This window comes from Carya illinoinensis, chromosome 3 (genome assembly GCF_018687715.1).
Source record: "Carya illinoinensis cultivar Pawnee chromosome 3, C.illinoinensisPawnee_v1, whole genome shotgun sequence".
NCBI lineage: Eukaryota > Viridiplantae > Streptophyta > Magnoliopsida > Fagales > Juglandaceae > Carya > Carya illinoinensis.
In genome coordinates, this window is record NC_056754.1 from 26,769,516 (window position 1) to 26,789,033 (window position 19,518).

General features: G+C 36.6%; 1 protein-coding gene across 1 annotated transcript; it reads left to right on the plus strand.

The window, feature by feature from the left end:
- Positions 1-4,105: 4,105 nt before the first annotated feature.
- On the plus strand, positions 4,106-13,013 carry LOC122303985 (pentatricopeptide repeat-containing protein At2g20710, mitochondrial-like). The gene is made up of 2 exons (XM_043115989.1): positions 4,106-4,470; positions 11,506-13,013. The coding sequence occupies exons 1-2, from the start codon at positions 4,204-4,206 to the stop codon at positions 12,736-12,738; spliced, it is 1,500 nt and encodes a 499-aa protein (XP_042971923.1). The 5' UTR covers positions 4,106-4,203; the 3' UTR covers positions 12,739-13,013.
- The last annotated feature ends 6,505 nt before the right edge of the window (positions 13,014-19,518 follow it).

The window sequence follows — 19,518 nt, forward strand, 5'->3', positions numbered from 1 at the left end:
TGAGAAATTCAAAGGGGAACTAAAGGAGGCTTGGGCTGGGCATGGAGGGGCTTATGGTGGTCGGTGGAGTGGGTGGTGGTGCATAGAGGCTGATGGTGGTGGCACATGGTGGTGGATCTAGTGATCCCGTGCATGAAAGAGAGGGAGAAATGGAGAGGGTCATGGGTCACGATTGGGGAAGCGGGGGAGGTACTGGGAAGCTTGGGGGAGGTTGATGGTGGTCAGGCAAGGCAAAGGTGGCCGTAGGTGGTAGCACTAAGGCCATGCGGTGGAGGAAATGAATGGGAGAAACCCATTCGAGTTGGGCTCGATGAGGAAAGAGGAGGTCGGTGTGGGGGTTCGGATCGGTGGGGGTGGGTCCCTAGCATGAAGGGGGGTCGATGGAATGGGAGGTGACAATTGGTGGTGGCGCACAATGAGGCTGGGGGTGGAGAGAAGCACAGGGAGGGAGGGGAAGGGGAGAGGTAACGCGGGGTGCAAGGGAGGAAAATAGGAGGGGAAAAAAGAAAGAGGAAGAAAAGAAAAAGGAAAAAAGAGAGGAGAAAAAGGGAAAGGGAAAGAAATTAGATCTAGTTCCTACATCTCGGGATCTTAAAACTGATCCAACGAAAATGTATTAAAAGGATAATTTAAATTGAAAACACAATGACGAAGTAAAATGAAAATAGTAAAATCTAACAATAAAATAATTTAAAATAAAGAGTCATTTAAATAATAAACAATAATTAATAACAAAAAGTACATTGAAATAAATTTCACACTTCGAAATCATAAAATAATACCATGAAAATCATGTTAAATTTAAAATAAGAAAACCCATAATAATGATAAATTAAATAATTATTTAATTAAAGCACACGAAAATATGATGTATCACAATATAGTCTCAAAGGTCCCCATGTATTCAATCACTTTCAGCATCTAGCATAAGCAAATAAATTACAAGAAAAATTACATCCATCAATTCTGTAGAAGTAATCCAAAACATGTATAAGAAAAATTACATCCATCACTCTAATATTCAAAACTACATTCATCAACTGGCAATTTGTAGTGGCAAATAATTCTCCAACTCATATTCTTAAAACTATGCATTCACATCCCTTTATTCGTAAAATCAAAATAATTACACCAAGGTTGGATACAATAATTCTCAAACCACTACAAACAGCAACATACCAAATTTGGATACAACCCAATGCCAAACAAATTACACTACAAATTCAAACATTTCAAAATTCTTCAATTTCAAATTTGTCAGCTACAGTGACATAGTTCCATAAAATATGCATTATCAAGTGAGCATCAACTCCTCCGGTTGGAAAGCAAGCCTTTAAACTTCTAGTGTATTTGCATGTTGAAGCTTCATTGTATATACATGTATCAACATTGGGGAAAAAAAACAAGCCATAACAATAATACATATAACAACAACTACGTATATACTTGTAGCCTCAATCTGCTAAAAACAATTGAACTCATATTTACTAATATATAACACTAACAGCTATGAAAATTCACAGTGGCACACACTTGGGGACATACTTCATCACATACTAGGCAGCATGAATTCAAATTAATTAAACCATCGAATTCGGAGAGGGGCCCATATTAATCTTTCATATTATCAATCAAATCTAACCATGTGCCTCTTCAACCACATTATTATTCATTCTTTAATGGTGGAATATTTTTCTATGTTCCATATTTCTGATCATTGTCATAATTTCTAATACCATCTGTATCAATGCTGATTTGGTCTTTAATTTTGTGACAAAAAACCAAAATAACATTATAAGAATCTAATACCAAACATATCTAACAAATTTTTATCCAAAAAAAGAATTTTCATTCTCATCTACTCACTTTCACAAAATATAAAAGTGCACCATGAATTTTAACTATAGAATTATAAAATGCTCTCTATTTTACACTACACGATATAATTCATCTCCCTTGCTAAGCTTTGAATCACATCCACAATTCAAGCGAAATGAAAATGAAAATAATCATGTTCATTGTCGACAATTTTATAAGAATTCATGCTTTTTATTTACTCGTTTTTCTGAGCAATATCTTGCTACACACACACACACACACACACACACACACATATATATATATATATATTCTTTGAGCAAAGTCTTCTTGTTTTAAGATTAGCTGCTAATGCATTAAAATTAGTTTTTGATCCAGAGGTTAAAAGATAAAATCAAGAAATTTGCACGGAAAGACTACTGATAATGCATCTTATCTGGCTATGAACTCTATGTTGGTAGGGTGCCACAATAATTTTACACAATACAAGTTCTGGTGCATGTGTTGTGAAATAAAGCTACACACAGCGAATCAAATTATTTAGGAGAAGAAGAAAGACACAAAAAACACAGATCCAACAATGAAAGTTTCTCACCCAAAATCAGCAACCATTAAAATATAAAAAAAACACAAATCCAACAAACACAAAGTCGCAGATTCAATAAATACAAAAACACACAATATACGGGATGGTGGGAAATGAAAACGGTATGGAGAGAAAACCACAATTTTTTCTGAAGTGAGAAAACAAAAACGGCATGCCGTTTGGAAGACGAGAAGCAAGAAGCAACACCGTAGCCAATATGATGAATCCGTACAGAAGAGAATGCTGGGGGAGGGGAAGGGGGATGAACTGGAAATTGGCAAGGGGTGAAACGCTGCGGGTAATGATGGTTTTGTTTTTATTTGTTTTGGGGCGAGCGATGGGGGGACGTAGTGGGGGAAGGGAAGACACGATGGGGGAAAATCCCAAAATTAAAAGAAGAAAACCCACTTTTTGTATCATTAAAAAAATAAAAATAAAAATAGATTCCACGTACCAATGCTGAAGAGGGGAGGTTGTATGGCAAGTAGCTAAAATTTGGTAGTTTTGTTATTTACAAGTGAATTAATATATTAATTTATATATTAATATTGATATTTTTATATTTAAAATTTAAATTAGTAATATTTTCAATAAAATATACTTTCTGACTAATTACATTGAATTGGTGTATAATTAGTGTATAGAATTGCTTACAACTAAATTTTTTCAAAATTTAGACACACATTTTCAATTTGTCAATTAGACTATTGGTGAGATGTATTTTAATTTTTACTTGGAAAAAATAACTGACAATGTAGTTGTTGTCATTTCATTTTATTTCAATATCTAAATACTATTTAAATATAAATATTTTTTAATTTCTCTTTCATACTTTTGTTTAATTTAATTATTATTAATCATTTCAACTTTTCCAAACTTCTATATAAAAAAAAAAAAATTAAACTTTTTTAAATCATAAAATAAAATTTATATTAAAAAATTATATTCTAATAATATTTTAACTTTATAATATTTTTATTCAATTTTTTCTCACTATTTTCTAAAAACCCAATAAAAATATTAACTTGAACTATTTCATTATTATTCATAAACTATTTCACTATTATTCACATATTTATCATCTCATCTGACTATCCCAATGTGACGTAATTCAATGAACCCAATCTCTTAAATTTCCAAAAACAAATTATTTTCTTGTTGTATGATTTGAATCTTAGAATAACAATATTATTCATTATCCTTTGATTGTTTGATATTACATGAATAACACGTTATCCATCTGAAAATTCAAGAACAAGTTTCTTTCGTCCCTTAAATTTCACTCTAGTTTCATAGCATCTAGTCTTGCCTACGTTAAGGTGGGTCTGTTTGATAAAATAATTATCTTATAGTATTTGTAAATATTTTCTTCTCAAATATTATTTAAATACAAAACATTTTTAATTTTTTTATCTAATCATTATCTAATCATTATAATTTTTTCAAATTTTCAAACAAAACACAAAAAATAATATTACTTTTTAAATTTTAAAATTAAAATTATATTAAGAAAATCAAACTATTTTTTAAATTTATATTATTTTTATCCAATTTTTTTTCTTAATTTTCAAAACTCAATAAAAACATTTTAATTCAAATCATTTTATTATTATTTAAATATATATTGTGATATTCTAAATATCTCAACTGACCTAAAACGCCCAATGTTGGGCGGGAAGTAATACATGGGCTTCACCACAATGGCCTATTAAAATTCTTAAACCCTTAAACCCCAACGCCTTCAGAATACCGCAATTTTCGTAAGGATTGGATTTCATCTTTTGCTTTCAACCCAATACATGAAGCTGTTTCGCTCAAATCCATGGCGCGGCTATGCCATTCCGAGGGTTTTCGGTCCTTTCCTCTATCATACCGAAACCGTACCCAGGTCTGCGCCCCAAATCGACTCTCTCTACCATCGCATTTCGCGAGCCGGTGATCCTAGGGTTCCGATCGTCCGAGTGATCGACCAGTGGCTCGAAGAAGGGCGAGACGTCCAGAATTCCGAGCTTCATAGATTTATCAGACAGCTTCGCAAATATCGTCGTTTCAAACACGCTTTACAGGTATTAATTCACTTCAAACTTATATGCATTTGTGAGTGCCCGTGTGTGTGGATTTGTGTGTTATGTACTATTGATATGGGTGTACACTTTGGTTAAAATATTTTAGGCTGCGAATGGTTTAATGATTGTCTGATAGATGACGAATGAGTCCATCTGAATTGTATGGTATATTTGTGGTAGAAGTAAATTTGAACCTACTTATAAATAAAAAAAAAAAAAAAAAAAAAAAAAAAAAAAAAAAAAAAAGTAAATTTGAACCTAAAAGCGTGCATAAATTTATTGGATGTTTTATACGGTGCACTCAATGTATCCGTGCCTGCTCCAAGAAGAGAAGACCGTTTTGGTTCTAAGAGATTTGGTTCCATCTGTCTGCGGATGCACGCTCTTTAATCCTCTGAGCTACAGGCCCTACCAATCTCTTGTATATCTGTTACCGGGAGTACCCTAAAAAAAGAATTGATCTTCTTCCCAACCATTTCGGATTAAGATGTGACAGGGCTCAGTAGGCTTAGAAGGTAACTAATGGCCACTTAGAGTTCTTGTCGCCTGTTGTTTTCAACTTTAGAGGATGGTTGCACGAGGTAGAATCCTCTTTTGGAGGTATGTTTTCATTTGTTGAGTTTTTAAACAGTTTCCTAAGTTGAGGCAAAATCAAGAATCTCGATGCGGTAATTGTTTGATATAAAAAAGAAGAGATATCAAGTGACAATTGATACTTGAGATTGTTAAGAACGATAAGACAATAAACAAAAACAAAAAGTGGAATCAATCATACATGACAAAAACATTTACATGGTTCCGCAATGTTCTTATGTCCACGGAGCTACAGTGGATTTGATTTTAGATGATAACCAAAGGTATAGTGTGGCGGCCTTTCAAAGGAATAATGCAATATATAGCAAACCCTAATCAGTAGGTCGGACTGATTCAAGAGCCAAAAGTCAAAAATTTGAAAATCCACCAAAAAAAGGCAAAGGATCCTTGTCGTCTAGTATCAACCGGGCCGCCACAAACAGAATCAGGCTCCAAACAAAGAAGCCCAACAGAATTTTCATCAAAATAAGAATGCATGGGTAGGCAAGAAAAAGGATCAGTTATTACTTCTATTCGAGTGCAATTGTCCTCTCCCCACCCCCCCCCCCCCCCCCCGGGGCACCACCAAACATAAAAAAAAGAAGCCCAACAGAATTTTCATCAAAATAAGAATGCATGGGTAGGCCCAGAAAAATGCCTCAGTTATTACCTCTATCCAAGTGTAGTTGTCACCCCACCCCAAGTTACATCCTCACTTCTCACTACTTGTGAGTCATAGATTGTTTTTATTATGAAATCTGATTAATAATGGCAAATAGTATACATACTCCCCCCCCCCCCCCCCCCTCTCTCTCTCCATACATCCATGGGTGACCATTTCTAGTGTTTTACACTGGATTCTTCATCCCCTTAGCTTGGGTCTATTACAGTCTTTAGTTTAAGATGGGTTACACTAAACATGTATTCATAGAAACTAAAGTTTTTATTTTAGCATTAGAGGGAACGAACTTCTTTCGTATTACAGAAAGAAGTAGAAAGGTGACGAAGGAGTTGGTCTTCAGTCTTTCTTGTGCTTGTTGGATGGCCAACATGGTGGAAGATTGCTATCTTTCGGAGGGGAGAAAGGATTTCTTCAAGTCTTTTCGGGTTGGTTCTTTCACTGTAGTTGCCCATCGAAGATCTAATGCCTTTGGACAATACTTGGAAGTTACGGAATATGGTGGTAATGGCCGTCGAGGCGTGCTGGTGTTTCCAGCAAGGAGGGAAGGACATGGGTGGAAAACTTTATCCATGGAGCTAAAGCATGCTTTGGCAAGATTTTCCAAGGCTCCAGTGGTGGTTCAGGGTGGTGGGATGGGGAAAGAGGTGGAAGGGCAAACCAGGACCTATGTTGAGGCTGCTGGGGGAGGTAAAGTAGGTAGTAGGGTGGCGGTGCAGGGTGGCAAGGTGTAGGTTTTGAATTCACATAATGAAGAGAAAGAAAAAATAAGTGGGTTGTAGGAGAGTGTCATATGGCAGGGAGAGTTGGTCGAGGAGGAGTCACTGATTTAGGTGAAGTTAGTCTGCCCGAGACCTATGTAGGGGAAAGGGAACGGCAGAAGTTACTCTTTGGGATGAAGGAGGAACTGGCTGGTGTGAAGGAGGAATTAGCTGGGGTGAAGAAGGCAATTGAATCACTTATAGGAAAGGTGGATTGGGATTTAATTTCTAGAAGGGGTTTGGGTCTGAGAAGTAAAGGCACTGGGGCAAAGCCGAAACCCAGGGTGGATAAAGGCAAAACCAAGATGGGTGTGGACTTGGGCCGGTCACGCTAAGCCACCCAAAGTGGAAATGGAGACTTAAGAAGAATGGGCCAGCCCTGGAGAAGGGATCCGCGCCCGAGAAGGAGGCCCATGGGTTGTTGGCCCAAAAACAACCCTTCGGCAGTGAGGAGCTGAGTTCATCCCCGCCAATGATGACACATCAACGATGGCAGCCCATTGCTGGTAGCTTGTTGTCGGCAACGTCAGAGGCTTCCCTTAGTGGCTATGTCGTCAGCAGCCTTGTGATTGAAGTGCATCGGCGACCTAAGGAGGCCTCGCAGCTGGATCCGTCATCCTCTGGAGGATCTCTGCCAACGGGGCGGCACAGAAAGGGGCGACGGTCAGGTCTGGGCTGCCTCCTTCCATCATGGTGGTGATGGCGACGTTGCCGGCGTCGGAATCTCCAAAACAAGGGCTGGTTCGCACAGAGGATATGACGTAGGAGCAGCAGGGTTGGCTAGCAACCTGTGAGGATCCACAAAACATGCCGACGGTGCTATCTAGGCTGCCGGAATTATGCTCCGATACTCAGAAGCCGGCAAGTTCATTGAAATTTGTTTTAGAAGCCAAAAAACCCTTCTCGTTGGCTGGCAACTGTACGGAAACCATGGATAACCCAGAGGAAGTTGTAAAGGAAGGGGTTATGGTAATATGTGAGCTTCCAAGTGGAATGGAGATGATGGAGGAAATGGGGGAGGATACAGTGAAAAGCAGCTGTTGTGTTGAGGGGACAAAACTGACTCCCTTGAACTCGTTCCATCCGAGGGGGTTAGAGTGGGTAATTCAGACTGCTTTGGAACTTAAACATATTGTTGGGATTAAATGCGTGGGTTCGAAGATGAATTTCTGGCACTTCTCACAGCTATGGAAGCTAGTCATTCACAAGCCACAGACGATCCCTCATTTGATCTGGAAAAGAAAAAGGAAAGAGAACTCAAGAGGCTTATGTGGGCAATGAACGATGAGGGAGGGGAACGGAGCTGTAGCCGAGGACGTTCCAAGAGAAGGGCAGCGAGAGTTCCGATATGAAACCAAAAATCATTTCTTGGAACGTAAGGGGGTTGAATGAGCAGGCCAAACGGCTCCAAGTTCGAAACTTCTTCAATGGCAAGGTGATATCATTTGCTTACTAGAGACCAAACTAGAATTAATTACATGGCAATTAGTCCGAAGTCTGTGGAGAGGACATGATGTTGGGTGGTCATATTGTGGAGGCATCCAAGGAGGTAGAAGGTATTTTAAATTTGAAAATATGTGGCTAAAATCTAATGGTTTTGTAGACAGGGTCAGACAATGGTGGTCCTCTTATGAGTTCCAAGGATCTCCAAGCTTCATATTGGCAAGAAAATTGAAAGCGCTGAAACAAGATTTGAAGTTATGGAATGAACAAGTGTTTGGCAATGTGCTTTCACAGCAACGATCCATTCTGGAGGAATTACATGGCCTGGAGGGCGAGGAGGAGGCAAGATCTCTCACTGAAGCTGAAAAAATCCGCAAGAGTCAAGCAGTCACATATCTTGAACGAGCTTTATTGATGGAGGAGATATCTTGGAGATAGAAATGCAGAGCACTATGGCTTAAGGAAGGGGACAGGTGCACGAAGTTCTTTCATAGGGTGGCTAATTCACATTGGAGGAATAACACCATCGATACATTGATGGTGGATGGAGTAGTCTCTTCGGATTAAGCAAGTATCAAGGACCACATTGCACAGTATTATGAACACTTACTAGCCAAACAACAACAATGGAGACCTACAGTAGATGGGTTGTCTTTCTCAGCAATAGATCAATAGTCTATAGAGCGGCTTGAGAGACCATTTGATGAAGAAGAAGTACACAAAGTTGTCCGAGGAATGGCTAGTGATAAGGCCCCAGGTCCTGTTGGTTTGACCATGGGCTTTTTCCAAACTTGTTGGGAGGGGATCAAGGGAGACCTCATGCGGGTGTTTCAAGAATTCTATAATTATGCTAGTTTCGAAAAAAGTCTCAACGCCACTTTTATAGCACTAATCCCAAAAAAAGGTGGGGTCAACAGATGTTCGAGACTATCGTCCTATTAGCTTGGTAGCTGGGGTCTACAAGATTATTTCCTAAGTACTAGCGAACCAATTGAGTACGGTAATGGAGAGATTAATCTCAAAACCACAAAATGCATTTGTCAAAGGTCGACAAATTCTAGATTCGGTTCTTATTGCAAACGAATTGCTAGATGGACAACTCAAATCTCGCGAGCCTGGGTTGATTTGCAAATTAGATATGGAAAAAGCCTGTGATCATGTTAACTGGAAATTCTTGCTTTACTTACTGGCAAGATATGGAGAGAAATGTCTAAAATGGGTGGATTTTTGCATTTCAACAGTCCACTTCTCTATCTTGGTGAATGGTTCACCAGTGGGTTTCTTTGACGACTCACGTGTTTTGAGACAGGGAGATCCGCTCTCTCCGTTACTCTTTCTTTTTGTCATGGAAGCTCTCAGTAAGATGATTGAAGGTCTTGTGGAAGCGGGTCATCTCTATGGTTTCTCAGTGGGGAATGGTTCTAGTTACATTTCGCATTTGTTGTTTACTGATGACGCCCTCATATTCTCTGGAGCACACCTTGGGCACATACAATCTATGAGGGCTTTACTTCTTTGTTTTGAAGTGGTTTCAGGCTTGAAAGTAAATCTATCCAAGTTTGAATTGGTACCGGTGGAGAATGTTCCTGAAGTGGCGGTTCTTGTTGTTTTTTTGCAATGTAAGGTATCCTCTCTACCTTTGCAGTATCTTGGCTTACCCTTGGGTGCCTCTTTCAAATCAAAACAGATTTGGAATGTTGTGATTGAAAAGATGGAGCGCAAGTTGGCATCGTGGAAGAGGTTGTATTTATCCAAAGGTGGTAGACTCACATTGATTAAAAGTACTCTAGCTAACCTCCCCACCTATTTTATGTCTTTGTTCCCGCTTCCAGCAAAGATCGCCAATCGTCTTGAGAACTACAACGTGATTTCTTGTGGAGTGGTTGGGGGGAGGAGTTTAAATTCCATTTGGTTAATTGGTCGAAGGTGTGTACCCCGTTCTCTGGTGGTGGATTGGGGATTCGAAACTTGACAAGTTCAACCAAGCCCTATTGGGTAAATGGTTGTGGCGGTACCAACAAGAAAGTGAGGCTTTGTGGAAGTTGGTCATAGCTGAGCATGTTCGGGAAGCATGGGGTGGTTGGTGTTCGAATGAGGTTCGTGGTTCACATGGGGGAGCTGAAAGTTTTTTTCTTCAAAGCATTGTTTTCTTGGGTGGGGGCCATTGTATGTAATGGACTAAATGTCCATGACTTTCTTATTTCGGTTATAAACTCTAGTTAGGTATTTTTCAAGTATATGCCCTTTGTACTTGGGATTTGCCAATTACTTTGAATAAAACTACTTGATTACCGATCAAAAAAATAATAATAATAATGGCAAATAAGGAGAACAAAATGGCCTAATAGCATTTTAAGTAGCCCAAAATGCTACCATAGTCCAGACTTCTAATAAAAATGAAAATGAATAAATCACAGGTTCACTCACGTCAACCAAACTTTCAAATAGATCACGGGGATTTTTATTGCAATTGCATGAGCGAAGGTCTAGCAAGGGTCAAGCCAGCTTTCCTGTTTTGGCTCATGTTGTAAATTTGATGAAGCTAGAATCAAATGAGGTCATACGAAGTCTCTGGATTGATAAAACTCAGGAAGTTGCAAGAATTTATCTGTTCAAAATTCTCCATGAAACTGTCGGCAATTTGGTCTACATCATATCTGCTGCATCTGGAAAGAGTAATGCTTAACCTTGGAAACTTGTACCTTGGGAACGCTCAGACTTGCTACTGTTCTGCTTCGCTTTTCAGCTCGCTTTGTCCATTTAGCTGATATTTAGTTGAACTTCAGGCTGATGTCTTTGTTCTCATAGATTCTGATAGTTGCACTTAGATTTTGTTCTATGTATATGCAGCTTGGTTGTAGTGTAAGCATAGCTGTGGCAGTGATAGTTGTGTGACCTTTCTTTCTGTTTTCAGATTTTATAGCATGCACACCCCCCTTGATATTGAACATGGGTATTCTTTAGCTAATAATAATAATAATAAAACAGAACAAAGGAAGAATCCTGTTTTTCCTTCTTTATACTTCCTATGTACTTGGGTTGCCCTTTGCACTTTCAATAAAATTTTGCCTACTTAGAAAAGAAAAATAGAAATCTGAACAAAGGAAGTCACATGGAACAACTTGGATGTATACTCTCAAGTCTTATTATGACGTTAACCCCAAGTTATTTCATAGGCCCATATAAAAAATATACACATAATCAAGTTTCCGTTTCTATTGATTAATTTGTACTGATATCTTAATGAATGCTGCATGATAACTCTTGTTCCTTCTCCAATTATTGTCTCTTATATTTTTGCTACTTGAATCTTAAGTTTGGGAAAATTACCTCTCAATTAGATAATTCTAGCATTGGTTTTTATGGTTGAAACTTGGTTTCTCTTTTAGTAGGAACGTTGGCCACCCTTGTGGCTGTGATTACAGCGAAGTTGTTTTGAAAAATTGTATAAATGAGTTACTTATCAAAAAAAAAAAAAATTGTATAGGAGAGTATTTCACTTAAACTATCATTGTTTGGAACAACGGTAATACGATGATAATCTTCATATTAATGCTCCTGGATCTTGTTTTGTATCAGATATCTGAATGGTTGAGTGAGCAAAGGAACCATGACCTATCCCCTAGAGACATTGCAAATCGGCTAGATTTGATCTCAAAAGTTCATGGCCTTGAAGAAGCAGAGAAGTATTTTGATAGCATCCCTGACACTTCAAGAATCACCATTCACGTATATGGTGCTATGTTAAACTGCTATGCAGAACATAAATCTTTAGATAAAGCAGAGGCCACCATGCAGAAGATGAGGGAGCTAGGTTTTCTGAAATCACCGCATTCTTATAATGTTATGTTAATTCTCTATTCTCGGATGGGTAAAACGGAGAAACTTGACAATCTAGTGCAAGAGATGGAAAATAAGGGCATTTACTGGGATATGTTCACAATTAACATTAGGTTGAATGCTTATGCAGCCACCTCTGACATTAAGGGAATAGAGAAGCTTTTAATGAAGATGGAAGCTGATCCCGAAATCACCATCAACTGGAATGCTTATGCTGTTGCAGCAAATGGATACTCAAAAGCTGGCTTGCACAAAAAGGCGATAGAAATGCTGAAGAAAGCAGAGCAACTCGTTAGCCGTAAAACATGGAAGTCTGCTTATGAAACATTCCTTACTTTATACGCAGCTATTCAGAATAAAGCGGAGGTGTATCGTATTTGGACTTTGTATGGAGGGATGGGGAAAGTCTGGAACTCGGGATATCTTAGTATGGTGAGCTCGTTAGTAAAGTTGGATGACTTGGATGGTGCTGAGAAGATTCTGGAGGAGTGGGAATCTGTAACTGCTTTCCTTGACTTTCGGATTCCACGTGTCCTGATCACTGCTTATTGCAAGAAGGGTCTTTTGGAAAAGGCTGAAGCATATATGGACAGGCTTAAAGGGAGAGGGATGGAGGTAGACTTAATCACATGGGATCGCCTGGCAAGTGGATATCATGCATGTGGTCAGGTGGAGAAGGCAGTGGAGGCAATGAAGCAAGCACTCTTGGCAGGTGTACCAGGATACAAGCCCAACCGTTTTATTTTGGCTGAACATCTCGAGTACTTGAAAGAGAAGGGAGATGTGGAAGCGGCAGAGGAGATTTTGAGGTTACTTAGAGAAAACTGTCATTTTTCAACTGGTATTTGTGAAAAATTACGAAGTTATATTCATGTTGAAAGTCCATCTTGTAAAAAGGCATTTGATCGTTTGAAAGAAGATGATCAGATGGAAGGGGATGATCGGTTCTGGATGGTGAGACTTCCGGAGTAATGGACCTCAAATCTGACTGTGGCGGCTGAATTATATGTAAATCCATAGAGGCACCAATCTTCTGCATTTCACTTTTCTTTTCTATTTTTTTTTTCTTTTTTTGCCTTTTCTTTTGGGGCCTTTTGGCTTGAGGTTGATAGTTGTAGCCACCATAGGTGGTGGTTATCTTTTTAAATTATTTTTTAAATTTAAAGAACAAGTTTTTGTTGTCAAGAGTCTAATGATCTGATGGCATATAATCTAGTTTTCTAAATAGAAAATTTGAATTCGAAACCTCCCACTCCCTGTACACATTGTTTCTCAACTTCAGTCTTTTTCATCTCAAATTCTAACATACTGCCTAGTCCCAATACTCTATCTACATCCCTGTTTTAAAAACTGGCTGGCCTCTCATGTATCTCTTCATGCATAAGATGGATTTCTTTCCCAAAGAAGGATCAAAGACATGTACTTTAGAAAAGTGCTTTGCTTTATAAATTTTGTGTAGTAATATGTTTTCCTCTTACAATATCCTCCAACCTATTTGGCAAGCAAAGCCATATTAAATACTCGAAGATCCTTAAATCCCAACCCTCCTCTATACTTAGAATCATACATCTTGGCCTATCTTAGCTAGTGAAATTTTCTCTCCTCCTTTTTAGTCCCTACCAAAAACTGGCCATCATAGATTCTAATTGAGAGCATAAGGAAATAAGTAGCTTGAAACAGCTCACTGCATATGTTGGGATGTATAGAACCACTGATTTAATTAAAACCTCATTGATTTCCCAATTCCAGGAGGGAGACCGAAGTACTTTTCATACTGTTTTGCTTGCCTCACCGCCCACATAGACAATCTCTTGCCAAATCCTCTGTGATGTATTCTTGCTAAATACCGTGGCAGTCTTTTCCTTCTTGCTGTAGCAGGGCTTGTAATCTTTTGTTTATTTCAGGATCAACTCTATAAAATATCACACTATCATCTGCAAAGAGTAAGTGGTTAATCCTAGGAGCACCCTTGCACGCTTGTATTCCAAGTATGTCTCTATATGGCTCAACTTTTTTCAATAGTCCAATGAGACCCTCAGGGCAGATCAGAAATAAATATGGAGACAATTGGTCACTTTGTCTTAACCCTCGAGTTGAAACAATATGTCCTATTGGTTCACCATTAATCAACACAGAAAATGATGTAAATTTTATGCACAACATGATCAACTGAATCCAGTTAGGTTCAAACCCCATTCTAACCATTACAGCATCAATGAAACCCCCCATTCATAATTTTATCTACCTCTTGAAAGCATAGAGGACAAAGAAGTAGAAGAATTCTCAAGCCTGAAACAACCAGAGATATTGAGTGAAAATGCTATGAATATTGAGCGTAATTGTATTGTTCTTTTGTCTCATTATACTCATGGAAAATCCTATTATACTATTTTTGTTAGTATTTAATTATAAGTTTTGATTTCTATCAAGGATATTATCATAATTTGTGAAAAATCAAATGACCTTTTCTGTCATTTTTACCTCAAAAAGTAATTTTTAAATTTATTTTTAAATAAATATAATATATTTAAAAGTGTTTTAGACATATAGTTACTGAACAGTAAATAATTTTTTAATAGTTGAGCTTATTACTTTAACCTCTAAGTTAAAAGTTATATTACCCACCGCAATCTCAAACATACAGTAAGATGACATAACATTTAAACTATTTCATGTGATCTCTCATCTTACTTCTAGTGGTAACTTATGCATCCAATAAGAGAAATAAAAGAGTTACTACCAAAGGCCAAGCCTCCTCAAACTAAAAGAGTTACATTCTGCCCCATCAAAATAAAAGGTTTAAAACATGACGAAAAAATTTACTACTTAAGGATTCAAGGTATCTAATGATAGAAGATGATCAAAATCAATGTAGTTATATTGAGGACTCATCTTGGCACATTGGAAAAGTGAAATGTGAATATATACAATAAAAACAAGTGTGAATGTAAAGATACTAGATGGTTAAATGCAAGCTACAATGAAAAGTATTAAATATGACTTTCACTGTAGCAAGACCATTTCATTTTTTGTTATTATTTCATCTAATTGAACCCGACGTTTTCATCTCTAACTTTTTAGTTTCTTTTCTGCAATCAGCTTTCTCCAAGCCAAAATCATGTCGTTCAATCACGGTAAAAAAAACTCTCACCATATTGATGTAAATCTGCGGAATTGAAATCCCTTGAACTCACAATCAATTTGAAAACTTAACCAAAAAAGTCAAAATCAAGTCAATGGATGGAAGAATCTAGACCCGCTAAGGAACTCGTTTCAATAACCTAGATTAAATTAAAATCTAGACCCGTTAAAGAATCTGTCTCAAGAACGCTTTGATAAATTCAAAAGTTCAATAAAGAACTAAAGAAGATAAACCCAACTCACAATAGACAAAATTCATAAACTTTTCAAAATGAGGCAACAAAGAGTATTTAAACCAAAACCAAATTAAAACCCTAGCCAAAATAAGTCTCCATATTCCAAAAATACCCCCGAGTGAACAATGTCGTGGCTACAGTAGTGCAGTTATAGTAACTCAGTTACAGTAACTCTCTTAAAACCCTAATTCATCAAAATAATAACTTTCCCAACATGCCCTTAAGTCATTCTCATAATAAACTCAATTATTCTAAACTAATAAAATAAGTCATTTAAATGAATTAAACAAGTTGAAAGCCTTTAAGTGTCCAAAGCCATTAAGTCATATTGTAGCCTTCTTCCATAGCTTTAAATGAATCAAAACTAGATCTTCATCCTTCAAGCCCATATTGAATGTTGGGCTCTTGCTAGACTCGTTCGAAGTGGATTATACCAATCTTTGTATTGCTTCCTTACTCTTCTTAACTTTCGATCTTGTGATTGTCACATCTGGAATTTGTAAAGGATCTCTAAGGCTCGATCCACCTTGATGCCCATCACATATTCTTCTTCTTTTTTCTCTCCATCCTTCTTTGCCTTCACTATTGCAGACAAGAAAGATTCGGCTTCCTTCACTACCTTTTCCATCGACAATCCTTTGTCAATAGAATATCCTCCATTGGTTGCAAATTAATCTCCAAAATTAAGCCCTTTTGATGATGCCAACGAACTAGTATTTCTCTTCTCTAGTGATAAATATTTCACCTTCTACATGTTCTTTCCATCTCTTTCTCAAATTTTCGTGCTCTAACATTTTCTCTTTTTTCTTTCTCACATCTCTTACATATTTGGTTTCCATGATGCCAAATTTCATCCTGATTGCAATAACTATCATAGCCTAGGTAATGCCTCCCTTCATCCTAAAGACTTTTGATCGCTTCCATAGTCGGATTAAAAGTTTTGATATTATTGATATTTTCCGAAATGATTAATGTGTGTTTGATTTTGGATTTATTTGATATCTTGTTCCCTCCTATATGACTTGTTAATTCTCATAGCTTGGGAAAGTTAGCTACAAGACCCAATGCCCAAACCATTTCCATTATATAGAGTTGTTATGTATTTTCTCTTGCCCTTGCTTGATTCATGAGAAAATTTGAGAGGAACATGGAAGTTTGAAAATTTTTCCAAAAATTTTTTCGATATCCTTTTTAGTTTCAGAAGACCAGAATTTCTCTAACTTTATTAGGTGTCCTAGAAAATCTTGACTGCTATAATGATATGTTTGATTTAAGAACTTAATGAGAAAGGAAATGCAGAAACGTTGGATTTTTTTTTAAGGTTGAGCTCATTTATATGTACAATTAACAATGAACCGCATTCAAGATTTTTCAAATCCGGTGGTCACTGATATGCTTAGAATCAACTATATATAGACTCAAACATTTTGGGTTTGATTCCACACCAGTTAAGAGTTTCTTTAGACTACCTGATACATGTGTTGGTTGGTAAGGTCATGAGTCATGGCTTATCAAATTATTAAACCTAGAATTGATTAAAAGAGCCATATTTGATAATGTCCTATATTAAAAAATTATACACTCTTTTGAGGTGTTGGATTTACTTTCAGACCTCAAATGGAGTTCATTGACAATAATGTTATAACTTCTTCTTCTTCTTCTTCTTCTTTTTTAATACATTGAGTCTTGAATATATTTTGAGAATAATTTTGTTCCTATTTTAAAAGTGCTTATACTATAAATATATATTTCTATGATTTTAGTTTGTTAAATTGATATTCAAGTTGTCAAGTACTACATGTGGTTATTTTTAGCCAATAGTTTACTATATCAAAGTCCTTGTACAATTATGATATCACGTTAAATATGGTTGTCAAGTAATGCACTAGAAGTTGTCCAAAATAATGGACACCCTCCTCTTACCGTCCAAAAGGTCAGCTTTGTGTTTTTCAAGATATGGAAATTAGTATTCATTTCTAGTTCTAGCAATGTATATGACTCATTTTAATGGCCTTTCGAAATCTTTGATCCTTTATGAAGCTGAGTCGAAGCAACTTTAACTATACTAGGTCTTTTTTTAGTTACTCTTTATTTTTTTTATGTTGTACATAACATTGGTATTATAAACATGTGCTTATATGAATGTAGACTTTAAAAGAGTGCTAGCAAGAATGCAAACTTTAAAGTGCTAGGAAAATATACTTACAGGGAAGCAGACTTTATGAAATTACTGCTAGAATTTTAGTAGTTTTCTTTAGAATTTTCTATTGTAAAGCTAAAATTAAAAGCACTTTTCTAAAAATGCTTTTATCATATGCTAGGATTGTGCACTCTAATATAGCTTGCTAGAAATGCTCTATTAATTTTATACATTACTTGTATCATTGTTTGTTTGGTTTTGTAAAATTGTATTCTCTTCAAGGCTAGACATACCATTTGGTGAAGATCCCTTCTTCACAACTATCGTATAAAGTGGTGAATATAGTACATCAATGGCTAGCATACATGACAATGTTGTACTTCAAGCAACACAACTCGATGGTGAAAAAATGTCATATACTAAGAAATCTTAACGGGGTGTATCTTTCATTGTAGAGGAGGACAATTTCTTTATATTGGCTTAGGTCAACATTAGCATGGATGCTATTTAGGAGATTAGAAAAAAAAAATCCACAAAAATGCAAGAAAGAATTCATGATTATTACAATAAGTACAAAAAAATCTATTAGTCCAAAGCAATATGTTGTGTCATTGATCAATCGATGGTCCTCAATTAAAGAATGCACAATTAAGTTTTGTACTATTGTAGCCTAAGTAGAATCACTACATCCAAATAGTGCCACAAAACAAGACAATGTATAAATTTCTAACTGTTTCAACTCAAATTATTTGGAGAAATTACATGCTTAGATCCTCACTCAGTATTTTTAGATTCAAAAGGCCTAAATAATGTATAGAGAGATGTAGGAGGCCAGATATTCCATGAAATATTGCTAGAATTTATTAGGACACCATCCAAAATGGCAGCAACCTTTGTCACAACTATAACGAGAAGAAAACTACCTAAAAAACGTTTAGATATTACAGAGTTGACTCCATTCGAAGACAACATTATAGATGACAACGTTAAAGTCAATTATTAGAGACCTTGTGATAAGAAGGTTGAGAAAGAAAGGGAGAGAAAAAGGAAGGGCAAAGAAGTTTCAGCCACTGGATTTAATAGTGTCCTAAGTTGCATGACTGATGACAAAATTATATGCATGATGGAAAGAAGACAAATAGCCAACAAGGCAAAGAATGATAGATGTAAATTACTGATATGAATCCATGGAATTGGAATCCCTTAATCCCACAATCAATTTGAAAACTCACCCAAAAAAGTCAAAATCAAGTCAATGGATGGAAAAATCTAGACAAGTTGAAGAACTCGTTTCAAGAGCAACTCAAATTTAGACCTGTTGAAAATCTAGATAAAATCTAGACCTGTTGAAAAAACTGCATCAAGAACCCAAATTACAAATGAGGAATACCATAAAGGTTGTGATTTATCTTTGATAAGTTTAAAAGTTCAATGAAGAATAAGAGTAGATAAAACTCAACTCACAATGAAATAATCACCAAATTTCATAAAGTTTCATAAATTGTTGAAAATGAGGCAATAAGAAGTATTTAAACCAAACATTCACAAAACCCTAGCTGAAAATTAAGTCCATATTTCTCAAAATTACCATTGGTGAATAGTGCAACGCTACAGTACCCTTCCCCTAAACAAAACTCTAGGTTGAAAATGTATTCTCCAAAATACCCTTGGGTGAAGCCTCAAAATAATAAACATAATATTAAGTCTAAATAAGTAATCCTACGTCATGTCTTCTATAACTTGTATCACGCGAATCAAAACTGGATCTCCTTCTCTCAAGCCTGTCTTGAGCATTGGGCTCTTACTAGTTTCATCTCAAGTGGATTGTACCAATCATTGCGTTGCTTCATTGATCTTCTTAGTTCTGAATCTTGTAATTGACCCATCTAGAATTTGTAACGGATTTTTATAACTAAGTCCATCTTCGTGCCCATCATTCCTCCTCTCCTCAAAATGATTCGACCTCAAATCTTCACCTACATCAAAACAATAAAGATCAGAAACATTAAAAGTAGCAGACACATTGTACTCACCTGGAAGATCCAGTTTATATGCATTGTCATTAATTTTCTCAAGAACTTAGAACGGTACATCTCCTCGAGGATGCAACTTAGTCCTTTTATGTGTTGGAAATCTTTCTTTGTGTATATGAACCCAAATCCAATCTCTTGAGTTAAAGATGAAATTTTTTTGCCCTTTATTGGTTTGGGAAGCAACCCTTTTATTCTTTTGGGC